At 47.5% G+C, this 14,893-nt stretch overlaps 1 protein-coding gene across 1 annotated transcript in view; it reads right to left on the bottom strand.

Moving 5' to 3' along the window:
- Positions 1-11,480, bottom strand: part of LOC309597193 (rho GTPase-activating protein 39-like) — a 46,795-nt gene extending 35,315 nt beyond the window's left edge. Inside the window, exon 1 of the mRNA XM_082326347.1 lies at positions 11,404-11,480. Coding sequence (XP_082182473.1) covers positions 11,404-11,420 — 17 coding nt within the window. The 5' untranslated portion in view covers positions 11,421-11,480. The remainder of the gene's footprint in view (positions 1-11,403) is intronic.
- Between the last annotated feature and the right edge of the window lie 3,413 nt (positions 11,481-14,893).

Genomic DNA, 14,893 nt, shown 5'->3' with positions numbered 1-14,893 from the left:
CTGGGATGTATCCTGCCCTCCCTCCATCCCCTGGTGCTGCCCCACTGAGGCATCCCGAGCTCAGCCCCAGGGCAGCAGCCTGACGCCTTGCCATTGCCCCCAGAGGCAATGTTCCCGATTTCAGGGAGGATTTGTACAGGCATGTACGCCATAAGCGCAGCCTGATGAGCGTCACTGCGGCCATCCCACCCGTCCATGGCCCCACCAGCACGGGCAGTGGGTACTCACACGAGGCCATCGCCAGCTGCACCAGCTGAATCCTTTCGGGAGCGCAAATCTCCACAGTGAGGTACCCAAGGTCACACATCTGCTTTCTCCTTATGTCTTCTTGGGTCACACCAAGCTAAGACAGATGCTTCCAGCTGGAGCAGAGCTGGGCTTTATCTACCTCTGGGAGTGTGTGCTGGCACTGAGTCATACAGGGTCTGCCCAAGATGGGACTCAAAGAACCTAAGAACCTCCCAGCTCTTATGAATGTAACCCTACAATTAGGCCTGTTCCCATTTTTATCAAGGGGACAGACACGGCAAGAGGAAGGAACAGAGCCAGAACCCGCACATGAGTCTCCTGCCCTCCTGATGAGCCTCAGCACCACGGAGCTACCCGCTGATTGAAACCCCGGTCAGTGACCAGAAATCTGAACATGGCTTGTTCTGTTTCCATGGACCTCTAAGTCCCCTACACCTCTTGCCAGCCGCCGAAGAGAAGTAAGTCAGACCTAAGCAGGGCAACATTTCCCAAAGCTGACAAGTCTGTGCCCAGGGCCCAGAGCGTCATGCTGATACAGCTGCAGGAACGAGGTGGAGAAGATGCACCTGCCAAAAGGATGAACAGCAAAAGCCCGGAGCTCTGGAGAAGCAGCACACGCCAAGTGCTCTCCCTACACCAAAGCAAGTAATGTCACATAGATGATATCCCTGCTATTTCAAGGACACAGCAGCACCCGCTGCCCTCTCTGTCATTCTAGGAATTACTGACAAAGGTCCTGCTTTATCTAGCTTGCTGCCCAGTTGCTTCAGGACTGATATTTACTCTTCACAGCCTCCTATATCACCACTACCAATTTCAGGGATTCCTCCCAGCATTGCCACAAAGCCCTTGCAGCCAGGGTCCCTGCAGCTGCTGGCTTGGCCGGTCGATGCCAAAGAAAGCAGCCCAGGAACAGGAGGCTCCATGATCAGAAGCTGTTCTGGAAAAGCTGCCCCACTACATAAACCCAGCAACTGCTCCACCACCCCAGCAGCAGCCAACATCACTCACGCTGCACGAGGAACACGACTCTGCAGCATTAACTCTGCAGCCAACTGATTTTCATCATTTCTGTGCACAGACAGATCATCCTGGGCTTAATGAAACAACGCGAGCTGTTGCACAGCCACAAACATGCTGCAGTGCTACAGGGCATATAGTTTCCCCATGTAGGAGGGGAAAAAGAAGAAGAATTTTTATACCATCTTCATTGAAGAGGAGAGCCCACAGCAGCCACGACAGAGCAAAGCAAACAGCCAAGTGCCGGAGGCTCATTTACACCGGGCACAGAGATGCTCGTTTGCTACACAAGGGAACACTGAGCAACAAGGAGAAAACATTTACAGAGGTTTCTGAATTATGTCTGTGAATGAAGACTGGGAAGACAGGAACAGAAAAGAAACCTACAAAACCAGAAAAGGGAAACCCATGAGCTGGTACCTTGGGACCGAGCAGCTGCCTTAGCAAGAGCATGCAGGGACAGGGACTGAAAGAACCTCTTGAGACACCCACCTCAGGTCTAAAATAACTCCACGAGACCATAAAAAACCCACCGCAACTTCAGCTTTTCTAAAGGAGGCGCAGAAGCCAGCAGCGGTGGGGGGCAGGAGCAGACCAAGGCTGTAATTACAGGGTGGAGCACCTGCAAGGCAATGCCATACACAAACGCCCGGTGTCACCAAGGGTGCCAGCTGTTGACTCCCTACAAACAGCCGGATCGCAGAGCGTAAGGCTTCCAAGCACCAGTCTGCAAAGCTACATATCTGAAGCAGCGACATTCCTAAATGCGCGGCATTAGCAAAATAATGGCCCTCTGTCTCTCTTCATTTAAAGGGCTGACAGTCATTTATTAGCTGAAACACAGAGTCCCTTGAAAACTCATGCACAACACAGACGCGGTTTGCAAGGGACGGGGTTATTTCTCAGCTAGCAGAGCCCACGAGACACTGGTGGCTAAAAGTATAAAACAAAGATAACAGTGTTTCATCACAACTTTTTTAGGCCATTTCATTCTTTGGCAAATCTCTCCAGCTGCAGCTGTCTCTGCCGACTCTGTTGAAAAAACTAAGTAGGAACAAATGCAAAGAAGCTCTTGAAAGTATTAGCTGTCCAAGCTTGTTAAGCGTGACTCAAGTTAACTGCTACAATGCCGGGATGGCAGAGGAATTTGGCAGCGAGTCAAAGGCAAGAGGAAACACAGAGTCCGCAAACGAATAACTCTCCCCTGCGCCCCGAGCTGCCATCAGAAAACTCATCCCAACGGCACTCTGTGCAGAGGAGCTGTTTCAGCATCGTCATTTTCCCCAGCCCAAAGCACACTAATTTCCTCTGGCAAGGGAAGAGAGGCAGTAAATAAATAGCCCAAAACCTCAGCCACAGAGTTCATAAACCCTTCATAAAACAATAAGCACAAAAACCTCTTTTCCATGAGAAATTAATTTCTTACATTTGTTTTGCCTACAGGAATCACTGAACGAAAAGCACATTGGACGTGACAAAGTAAGGATGCTGCAAAGCCAACGAACTGGACCACACAGCATCAGTCCCCTCCCACAGCCCCGGAGCTTCCCCCTCCCACACGCTTGCCCCACGGAGCAGCGCACGGTTCCCTGCTCCATGCACACCTTGATCTCTGAAAAGCTCACCTATTGATGAGTGAATTAGCAGTTTGGGATGAAAAACACAGCCTGTGTTTGACTATTTCCATTGTTTTTAATTCTGATGTAATAAACAATGAAAAAAGCTTCCTCCTAAAGGAAAGGCGTGTTAAGTGTTGCCCCAAACTAACATTCTTTTCCTGATCGTCTCAAACATTACGGTGCGGGTAGGAGTCACATCCCGTGAGCTGTATTTCAACCTCTGCTTTGTGGGCTACACACTTAGGTCTGTAAGATTAGCAGTGACTATAGTAACACCTCCGAACCCCAAATAAACAAAAATACTAGTTACGTATAGTTCTGGTGCTTTGTCATTAGCAAGATCTGGCTTGATTTAACGAGAAACAAAGACTGAGTTGCTCAACCTTGCTTTAAAACACAGTCACAGCCTTTTTAAAACTGAACATCTCTGCAATCTCGCATGTCGGAACAAAGCGTGATTAGTTAAAGCCCAAAATCTGCCTTTGCTCTCACCATGTCATAGAAACAAAGGTGAGATTAACCTTCCCGAGAGTCCGCAAGAAGCCAGTTATTGGTGAATAACTGTCAGACACGAAAGGCTCTCCAAAAGGGTCTCAGTGGTTTCTTGGAGATGTCCAGAAGAAAAACCAGCTGGGCTGTGTGAGCCGGTACCGACCCAGCCAGGCTCACTTGGCTGAACTCCCACATCGCGTGTGCTGCCTCCCCAGGGAGCCGCAACCCTTGGCAGTGCCTCCAGTGGTACCGCATCCAACAGACCCTTCCGAGAAACAGGTAGAGCAGCAATAAAAGGGATGCAGTCACTCCCTGCAGACATGACTGAATTATTTCTTGCCTTGGACCAACTTTTTGCAGGGCATATGCTCATTACTTCAGCTTCCCCAGGGATGTTGGTAGGAGAAAAGATTCTGTGTTTTCACTAAATCTTTTTCTCTCTGTTGTGACAGTAGGCTGTCAATCCAGCAGGTCCAGGAGATCTGGGGAAGGGTGATGTCAAAGACAGTGACATCAGAAGAAGCTGCAAGAGTTGAGAGCATCAGAAAATAACAAAAACCGGAGTGCTTGTAGAGTGTCTTCCTTTTAACTCTCAAGTTGGCAAAGAAAGGGGGCAGGGAGGCTTTTACAGTTAATAGCTGCACTTCTGCAGAAGAAAAGCAAACTCCCTTGGGGAGAGGAGATTGGCCTGGCAAAACAACTTGTTCCTCTGGAGGGATGAAACTGGACGACTGCACAGTTGTGACTTGTGTACAATCAGAAGCAGAGCTGGGGACAGACTGACAACCCTCGTCCTTACCCATCACAGTGCATCACACGTGCTCAGGCTCAAGAAGAACCACCAACATGAGCAAAAGCCCAAGTCCCACATTTTCCAAAGCTCCTCAATCAGGTGCTAAAAGACCTGGTGGTGGCATTTCTGACACGTTTCCAACTCAAAGGAGATACATACAGGCAGGCTAATGCAGCTAGGAAAAGGTGGATGTGCACTTGGGGGTTTTAAACATAGCTAAATTCAGCTACTGCCAAGAACACTTTAACGACAAATTTGAACACACAGGGTTTATCTTGCTTAAATGACCAGGAGATAAGTAAAGAAATCGTGCAGACCAGAGCCTGGCCCAGATCATGTTTAATTGGCAGCAGGTTCTCCCCTTGACCAAGTCAGCCTGAAATAAACACTTAAGCTTCTGTGCAGAGCTGGAAGAGTAAATATGTGTCATCTGTTTGTCCTGGTTTAAGGGAAAGAAAAAAACAAAAACAAAAAAAAAGGAATAAAAAACTCAGGCTGGGCTTTCTTATAAATAGCACAAGAGAGACAGCCCAGCTCAGCTCAGGAGATGGCTGCAGAGCTGGCAGCACTAGACAGGATCTCCAGAACAAAAAAAATCCAGGAAGTCCGCAGTGTCACTTCTCGCCACAATTGATTTAAAATGAGCTTATCCCTCGTACTTGGTACATGAGGAAGAAGAAACTTCCTGGCTACGAGGGGGGAAAACACAGTTATTAATAGCTCCACAATGAGCAAGTATCAGAAGTTATGTTGCAGCCCTGGAAGATCTTGGCTGGATCTTGAAAATATCTGTTGCCATGGCAGTAATTGCTATACATGGTAACAGCGAACAGTGGTGTGAGAACAATTTAGTTTTTGATTTGGTGCCCAACACAAGTTCCTTTTGTTTTCTGTCACCAAAAACCCAAGCATTTATTAGCTTGCGTTCAGTCCAAAACTGAGCTTTTCACTTTCAGCAGTGGCAAGGAAGGCAGCAAAAAAGGGGCAAATTAGGAAAGACATCAAAGCGGGTAGTGCTCTCTCTGTCCTTCTCTTACGGCATAGCCGATAGATTGGGGCAAAGATCTGGACCACATTCAGCTTCCCTTTATATTTGATGCCCACCTAGACAGTCCTCATCTGCCTCCAGTACATAGTATTTGCCACTGATAAAAAACACAGAGGCGTTTATTCTACTTCCAGCAGTTAGAAGCAAGAACTTTTCTGAGATTGGATGACCTAACGCTCACTTAATATTCAACGTGACAGCAGACCACAGCGGTGTCGTGACTTTTTCATTCTGTCCTCTGCTCCCCTCCCTGCTGTTCACAACCTCCTCTTCCCTTCCTGCAGCACTGCCAAATGCCGGCCGATACTTTCGCATAAACATCTGCTACCCCCAACCTCATTCCTGAATTTCAGTGCTGAGTATTTCTTACCTCATTTGCTCAGAGCCCATCACTGTGCATGTGGACTGCGGCACACTCTTCCCCAGCCATCGCTTTCATCCCCTTTTCTAGGTCACATACAAACGCTGTGAGCAGCGGAGATCCCAGCCTGGCTCCCTGAGGGACTTCCCTCCACTGTGAGGTCTGACAGTCTACTCCTCTTCTTCATAGCCTATCTTTTAAGCATTTATTGACCCACGGACCCCATGATGGACTTTTCTTGGATACCCTGTGCTGAAACCTTTCAGAGGTCCACTAGACCACTCCTCTGGATCAGATCACCCCTGCCATGTGCTCACAAACACCTTCCAAGTGCCAAAGGAGTCATGTGGCTCAATTCTGGTCTACAAAAGCTATGCTGGCTCTTCCGCAACATGTCTTATCTATCTACGTTCCTACTTAATGTTGGTTTCTGGAAACTTTGAAGAATGCAAGATACATATCTTGGGTGAAACCAACTGCCCCTCCATCCCGTCTACAGCTGGGACAACAGGAGAGGTTTGTTAGGCAGAACACGTGAGCCCAGTCATACCCTCTCTCCATCTTCTTCCTTATTCCCCCAGAATTCACACTTGTATTATGGATGCTAAAGGCACATCCCTGTCTGTTCTTCCTAGTATCCGTTTCAGACTGGCTGCCCCTAAGTTTACCCAAATGCTTTTTGAACCTGCTGATGCCTTTTGCATCCACAACCCCCCAGGACAATGAATTCAGAAGTTCATCACACATTGTGTAAAATAAACGTACTTCCTTCTACCTGCTTTAAGCCAATCTCCTACAGGTTTCACCAAGTGCTCTGGTTCTAGTGCCACAAGACTTGGTAGATAACATTCAACTTAATCAGTGCCTTCATGATTTTCTATACCTTGATTATAGGCTACACCAGACTTCTCCTATTCCAAACCAAGTAGTCACAAATTTTTTCCTCTCTCCTCATAAGGCAGCTGCTCTGTCCCTCAAGTCATTTTAATTGTCTTCTCTGCAGCCTCTCCAACACCACTGTCCTTCTCAAGATGCAGTAACCAGAACTGCGTGCAGCCCTCAAGATATGCACCAAGGTGTTATAGGGGGTCAAAATTATGCTCTCCGCTTTGTTATTATCTCCCTTGCCAATGGTGACCAGAAGTTATTGTCTTTTTTGGCTAACATTGCACACTGAGCTGATGATTTCAGAGAACTGCCGATGATGATACCAAGCTCCTTCCTGAGCTGTAACCATCAGTTCCAGGTTCAGCATCATACAGGCCCAGTATAGATAATTTTCCCCTACGAGTAACCCACATTTTCCTACACTGAAGTTCATCTGCCACTTATTTGTCCACTTGCTCAGTTCTGTGAGGTCCTTCTGGATTTCCTCACCTTCAGTGAGGTATCCAACCACCTGAAGGAACTGGGGATCCTCTGCAAACCTGGGGATTTCACTGCACCCCTCCATGCCTGAGGTCACTCACAGGATGAAAACCAGTCCCAGGACCAGTCTCTGGGGCCTCGCTGCTGACTCTTACCCATGCTGAAAAATTACTATTAAGCCCTACCCTTTGCATCCTATGCTTTCACCAGCTCTGAGTCCATAACAAGACCTTTACTCCATGCCCATGGTGACTTAGTTTCTTAAAAGCCTTTGATGAAGAACCTTGTCAAAGGCTGTTTGAAAAGCCAGATATATGAAGTCTATTGGTCCTGCTACCCACACGCTCACCGAGCTCCAGCAGGTCCGTGAGGCAGGGCTTGCCTTTACGTTAGCCCTGTTAACTCTTTTCTAAGAAGCCATGCTTGGCCACGCCTTCAGTGATCTTGTTCTTCACTGAAGAGGCCCAGGCACAGAGGTCAGACCCACCAGCTTGTGGTGCCCAGGATCCTTTCTACAGCCCTTCCCTAGCATTACACCTGGCAAGAGACATTGAGCCACCTGATGTGTACCTCCCCGATTTCCCCAAGATCCCCCTCTTTTAAAAAATGCCATCATATTTGCCATCATCAATTTCTGCGATACCAAAGGCACTTAAGCAACAGAATACACACAAAAGTATCTCAGCAATTTCAGATTTAAGATTCTACAGCACTCGAGTAAACACTATCTGTTCCTTACAGTTTCTTATCAGTTCCTCTGTTTGCTCTAAAGCTATTTCTACTGACAGTCAATGCCAGGCAACTTCTCAGACAGCTCTTTTGTAGAGAGCCTGTAGTTTGCAAAGCTACAAAGCTCCTCCACAGGAGTGAAGACAGCCAAAAAATGGTTTAGATTTCTGTGTGATGGCTTTATCGTCCGTACCCCTCACACCTTAATCTTTTCTGCTGCCTGTCTCCAAAAGGTTTCTGATGCATTTGAAAATTAATCGTATTTGGCAAATTCAGTCTTCAAAAGTCTTATTTTGGCCTGCCTTATTTTGATTTTACGTGTAATCTGCTGAAATATATACTTTTTTTGGTCGTCTTGTATGGATACAGCTTCCCCTTTTTGACCAACATCCTTCTCACTCCACCAGCCTTCTTTCCCCTGCACATTTCCTTTTGTTTTCCGTCTTTCTTTATAAGAAAGAAAAAAAAAAAAACCAACAAACTTTGGTCTTTTGTTGGTGGAGGTATCCATTCCTTCTCAGCTGCCAATGTCATCATCAAATAACTTCCATACCACCTCTGGTCCTATCAGCTACTCTTTAGCAGAGGGACAGAGCCATACAAGGTAGACAAATATCAGGGCTCTTACATGACTGCAACAACAGACAACCCCTTTCTAGCAGACTCAGGAGTAAGTGCCAGCTCTACGGCAGGGCAGACATAAGTCTCATTAATTTTATCAATGATGCCAGTCATAAAGAGCCCATCAGAACCACAGGCTCGGATTTACCATGACTGTTCCTGGACACATACGTACTGAGTTTTCACAGGTAACTGCATATTCCCAGTTTCCAGATGCCCAGAGACGTGTTTCCAGGTGGAAACACATTACATGACCAAAGCACCACCTGAGGTACCCACCAGATGAGAGGCAGAGGGGTCAAGGCTCCTCCTTCCTGAGGGAATACAGGACTACAAAGGGCAGCCAAGATCCCAGGAGAGCAGCACCCTGCGGCAGTGTCTCCCTTCGAGGGAGCAGCCACAGCCTGGACCTTCTCCCTTGTTTTCAGCACTGCGGAGTGCACAGAGCTGCAGTCAAGGTCAAGGCCCACACAGCTCCTGCCAAGGTCCTGCCAGAGACAAGAGGCAGGGCCCAATTGCTAACAAACTGCAAAACAGGTTTAGTCAGCAACAGGTTTTAATTTAAAAAATAAAAAAGTCACCAATCAATTTTTGCCTGAAGGACAAGAAAAACGAGGGTTTGCATCTCCCAGCTGTTCATTACTCTTCTTGACATCTTCTGTCACAGCTTAGCAAGTGTGAAGTCGAAAGAGATGAAGCCTGATACTCTTCTGCATCTTGAGCAGCACAGAAAGCTCTGCCATGACAGGGCTGCACCCCGGAAAGGCGCTGGCCGAATCCCAGCAGCACCCAATTTTCACAGCCAGCTGCACTGACATTGTGCTTTGTCTGCAGGCCCACATACGGCCTGTCCTAATGAAAGGCTGCGCTTCCACAGGGACCCACAGAGCAGTCCAAGCTCTAGTACAGACACATCTTACCATTAAAGCTGTTTATGCTCACGGATGTCATTTGCCTTTCCCAGGGGAAACAGCCACACCATTAGGAGGGTTTACAGCTATAGCACTATAGGCAAAGCAGCACAAGTTCCTACCACAGGTAACAGCTCCAAAATGGTAATTTCAGGGAATACTGTTAATTCATGTAAAGCCCCTCAAATCCTCTCTGCAGTCCACAGAAACTCTGTGTTTAACCTAGGTCCAGCTGGGACACGGGGGACAAGAAAGCAGCACCACAGGCAGCCCCACAAGAAATTTGTCTGTTCTCTGACCATCTCCACACATTCACTTGAAGAAATGGTCTACCGCTGGAAATAGTAGAGGTTTGAGACAGGTAACAGGAATTAAACACATGCCCTCCCCTGCCCGCAGCAAGGGCCCGCAGCGTGCCATTCCTGGGGGCCGAACTCCACTTTGGGGAGGCGCCGCACGCACTGTGAGGACCACACTAATGGAGCTGCCGTGGCCAGCTGCAGGGGCTATTTTATTTCAGCACCCAGAGTACAACATGTACATGGTATCAGGAGACACTCTCAAATAGGAAACTGTGCTCTTCCCCAAAGAGCCTCCAGTGCAGGATGCAGCCCAAAATCAACAGACCCCAAGCACAGGTCACCACCCAAGCCATCCAGACCAGGCAGGAATGAGCATGTCAACCACTGGAAGTCACCCATTTTTACATTTTGAGCTGAACTCTGGACTGTTTCACTGAGCTATTTGACGATCATCACGCTGTCCACCCTTTTCCACCTATAGTCTTTGCTTCATGCTCCAGAGACAGCAGGGCAGACAGAGAAAGTAGCCCAAGACAAAGTTTCCCTCTAGCCCCACAGCAAGTACACCTTGCACCAAACACGCTGGATTACCAAAAAACTTCTCTCCCATGCACAGACAGCTCTTGCAGCTCAGCAGAAGCTCTCCTTATCCAAACAGAGACAAAAGCAAGTGATTTCATCCCTTCAAGACCAAATAAAGTTTAAGCACACAAGTGCTCAGCCATTAGAGGCAGCACTGGGAGGCTGATGGGGGACTCTGCCATCGCACCCTGAGAGGCTGCCTTGCTGGGGAAGAGTTATGGGGAGCCAGAGAGGCTGAAATCACCGACATCTCCCCCTTTGCCAGACTCATCCAGCCCTCCTTGTTTCAACAACAAGAGCAACCAGACAAGTGTCCCCCACCAAAGGGAGCTCTGCCCCACAGCAGCTCTCTGCCAGCCTCCCCCTCTCACAGCAGGGTTTTGGCATTCAAGGCCAAAGTCTCAACAACATACCCAAAGTCACCCCTGCAGCATGGCATCCAAAGCTGGCCCAGCAGACTACGGGAGAGGGAACTGGATGATAACGTCATGGTACACTGAAAGCAGAGCGGATCCAATGACTTGCTGCTGCTGGAAGGAGGGGGTGCCCTCAACATGTCCCCCATGCTCTTTCCCCACAGTGCACCCCCAGAACTCATCACACAAGAACACTGGAGCTCCTCAAATTCCACATGGAGCTAATTCAGCTTGCTAACTAAAAAGCAGCCAGTTTTCTGTTGCTTTAGTGAACTCAGCCACTCTGGTGACGGGACCCAGGGCCAGAAGAAATGAGGGTGGCAGTGCACAGCTTCACCCCCAGAAGATCATCACTGTCTTTCTTATCTTTTATGCTTATTACCACCCCAAAACAGACTTCTGCTTTGGAAAAGCCTTCAGTCTCCAGAACCTCAAACACATGTTTTAGACTAATTTCAAATTACAGCTTTAGTGAATTTTGGCCAAGTTGTCAGACCATCACCTACTCACCAGGCACTTCCTCAGCAGCTTCTAAAATCACAGTACAGAAGGGACCATGACATTTGCTTTTCATCCTCATTTTCAGTGATTTTAAAACTAATTTAATGAAAATGGAAGTAGCTTATTCCAGGGGCAAGCTTTCTAAGGAGTTTCCAAGCCAAAACTGCAACTCTTCTGCCATTTGTACTCTAATGCAGGATGGCAGGTGAGAGCCCAAGGGCAGCACCAACCCAAGCACAAAGCTGCCCTCCAAGCCCCAATGCTACTTGCTTCACACTCATTTTACTGTACCAACTAAATGCAACTCAGCCGTATCCCAGCCAAACTATCCATTGTATTACGATGGTATAAATTGCTAAGAAAACGTACCTCCATATCACAACGTGCTTACCACTTGTCCTTAGGCATACATCAAACGCTTCTCATGCCAGCCGCACTCCAGGCTCTGCGCCCCAGCTCACAGCTCTTTCACCATCTCTCTTTGCTTCACTGGATGTTGATTCATCACCAAGAATTCGTAAAACACTTGGAGCGTCTCCTCTCACCATAGCTTAGAGCAATGCTTGCAAGGCCTAATAAAAAAATCCCAAACCTAATTACTGTAGCTAGGGAGCAAAGAAGAGCTAGACAGTGTGGCTGATACACAGCTGAATATTTGTAGCTATCAAAGAACTACAATATACATGAGGAGGAAACAGTCGCCAGACCAGAAGAGGACCAAATATGGCATTTACAGTTTTACGACAAACTGAATGCGTTGAAACTAACAGCTGGACCTTGAGTTACTGTTTAAACGCATATAAGGGAGACTCAGAGCCTGGATTACAGTGTGTGACCACCCGCAGCTTACCCCATGTCTGGAAACAACCCTGCACTTGCTATTTCCCACACAGCACCAAAAGCACATGGGGACAAGCCCAGAGCAGATGTGGCTGCATGGGGGAGCATGACTGCACAAGCACATTAGCAGGGGAGTGAGGGCCAGGCGCTGCAGCAGCTGGGGTGGCCAGGACCAGTTGGCTGGAGCAGGTCAGCATCCTGACAATAAGACCAAGCCAGCCACCCCAAGGGCTCAGCAGCCAGTGCAGAGGCACTGAAAACTGCAGCCAACATCCACCACCTGCTCTGGCCACAGCCCTGGGAGGGGCATCTTTCCAGGCAACACTACCCAGCACTGCTCACCCACTGCATCCCCTGGGTCTGTATTTAATTATTCAGCTATAAAGTCTCCTACGATAACTTTTTCTCTGACTCGACTTTGTTACTGAAAATACTTTACGCCAATTCATGCTTCTCCTAAACTGAGCCCTGGCTGCTCCTACACATGAAAACCCATGCGCAAGACATTGCACTGCCTCAGAGTCAGAAAAACCAAGACAACTGAACTCCATGTGGTTAAAGGGGATTTGCTGAGCTCCGTCCCAACTCATCGGGCATCATCATACAGGGCTTTTCTTGGTACCACTGGTGATGGAGACAGTAAGCCTCCTTGTCATTCTTCTGGGGAAAAAAAATAAACACAAGCAAAACCAAACAGAAAAACCAGATCTACAGAACAAAGAAGTTCTCCCTGCTGCAGTGCACCTGGCCCTGGGCCACCAGTTCATGATGTCCAAGATGACACAAAATCCCACTACAATGAGTCTTTTCTGCCTCTGTAACAGGTTTCCAGCCAGAAAGCAGTAACCTTGTTTGCCCAGGTAGGAAACAGCCCCATCTGCCAAAGCAAAGTGCCTTAGGGCAGTGTCCCACATCTGCCAAGTTACACACACAAATCAGCCCAGCACAGGTTTGGGTTCCCCCCTCCGCCCCGCTTGGCTTGTTTGTTTTTTGTAGATCATAAACCCTGTGGCTAAGAAAAAGGTCAGTTTAGAGGGGCCCAAGGACTGCTCTGCTCCAGGCTGAAAGAGGAACGTGCAGCAAGTCCAGGGAGCACTGGGCACTCGTCATCTTTGTTTCATCCCGTGTCAGAGCAGTTTTCATCGAAGAAGGCAAAGTGCAGTGAGAGCTTGGCTTGGGGAGCTGGGCACAAGCAGAATACAAAAGGCATAAGAAAATACATCCTCTGTGTAGAATCAGATTTTTATTTGCCTCTGGTGGCTGACGAAGATGCCAATGAATAATTTTATTCAGACCTCTCTATTTCAGAAGTTCCCCAGCACTCTGCTGCATAAAGCCCTCAGTGGAATTTCATACAAGACCTTAAGTCCAAAAAGACAAGAAAGCCTGACAAAAATAATCTCAGCATCTCCAGTGCAAGTCTTTAGCTTGGTTTTTTTTCAGAGCAAATTTTCTAAAGTTGATATCATCCAACCCAAGTCCCTTCTTTTCGCCTGAAGCACATAGCTGCAGGAAGCCAGGCACACCCCAACTCCTCGAGCTGCTACACAAGCCGTACCAACGCTCCCCCTGGGGATCATGGAGTCCTTTCCATCTCCAATGCTTCATTGCAAATAAGCAATTTGGACCTTCAGCATCCTCATTATAAGCTTCCCAAACCTCTTTTGGCTCTGTGCATTGCATAACCAAAAAATGGCAGCTGACAAGACACAAAGAAAAAAGCTTGGGAGAGTAGCTAGAGGATGGTTGACACCAGCTACACTGGAATTTGCTGGTCAATATTCAACTGGAAATATAAAACACTGTTATTCTTTACATCAGTAACCTCAAACACTTGGAACAGTAATTAGGATGAGAGAATATATCCCAAGTAATGGTATTTTTTCCATTCTCCCATGAGACAAAGACCAAGTGCAAAAAAATTTTCTCTTGACCTACAGTGTCTCGTTCCAGATGTACGAGCCAGATGGACCTCATGTCTACTGCTTTAGTTAATACTTCCCTGCTACTCTAAAAACTGACTGCTTTAAGAAATTGCCCAAAGCAGACGACTACTCTTCCCCATGAAAAATGTAAAAACAATTGGACAGACAGCTTGCTTCAGCAGACACTCATGACTGAGCTACTAAAAAGCACAAGAAATTGCTTGATCATTAAAGCCATCTTTCTTACAAGGGAACTGCCTTTCTGCGCACCTTGAGAAAGGCAGGAATTAACATCATACGTGTAATGACAGCAGAGCTCAGAAACTTTCTATGAATCCAGCTAAAACCAAATTCCAGTGTCTGCTCTGGAATTTATTTTTATTACAAATAAGAGGCACTTCACTAACTATTCAAATCTTCCCAGAGGGCTTTTTAAAGAAACATGAGCATATACATGTCACAACAAGGCACAAATAATTGTGCTCCACTTGGGAAGGACTGATGGACCCTAAATAGAGCATTTCAAATTCAGACGTATTTATTTGCTGAAAGCTTGCAAGCATCTCCTCTTAATTGCATCATCCACTGAGAAAGCCATTTGGGTAGTACGACAGGACTAGAAACACTGGGAAAGAAGACCACAGGGAAGGAGGAAATGCCGCGTCTTTCCTTTGAACTTCTGATTAGTTTCCATTAGAAGACTCTGGTGTGTCTGAAGGTGTTTCCCAAGGACCAGGCTTTATCTGCATAGAGTCAAACACTGTAACTGAAGGCATGACTCCCCCTCGGGAGCTAGCTCCAGGCCATGCTGGGCCTGCTGATGGGAGCAGCTTAAAAAGGATATGGCAGTGATGGTGGACAAGATGACTACCTTGTCCTCCACAGCTTATCACTCCTCTTCTGCCTCTGCCAGCAGAGTGAAAATGCACTCCTGGTTTCACTTAAAGCCAGCCAGTCTGTCACCCCTAAACCATTTAATCCCAAGGAAACTGCGCTGGCAAGCTCACCGATAGCTCCAGCAGCACGTTCAGAGGAGCAGGGACGACACCAGGAGTGTGTGGCAGAGGTCGGGCTGCCGATAACCTCTCCCACCTGCCCTTATCTCCATTGATATCA

This window comes from Platalea leucorodia (assembly GCF_965183815.1).
Source record: "Platalea leucorodia genome assembly, chromosome: 13".
In the NCBI taxonomy this organism is placed as follows: Eukaryota; Metazoa; Chordata; class Aves; order Pelecaniformes; family Threskiornithidae; genus Platalea; species Platalea leucorodia.
Note: the sequence above shows the minus strand (reverse complement) of the source record. Positions and strands in the feature narration are given on the sequence as shown.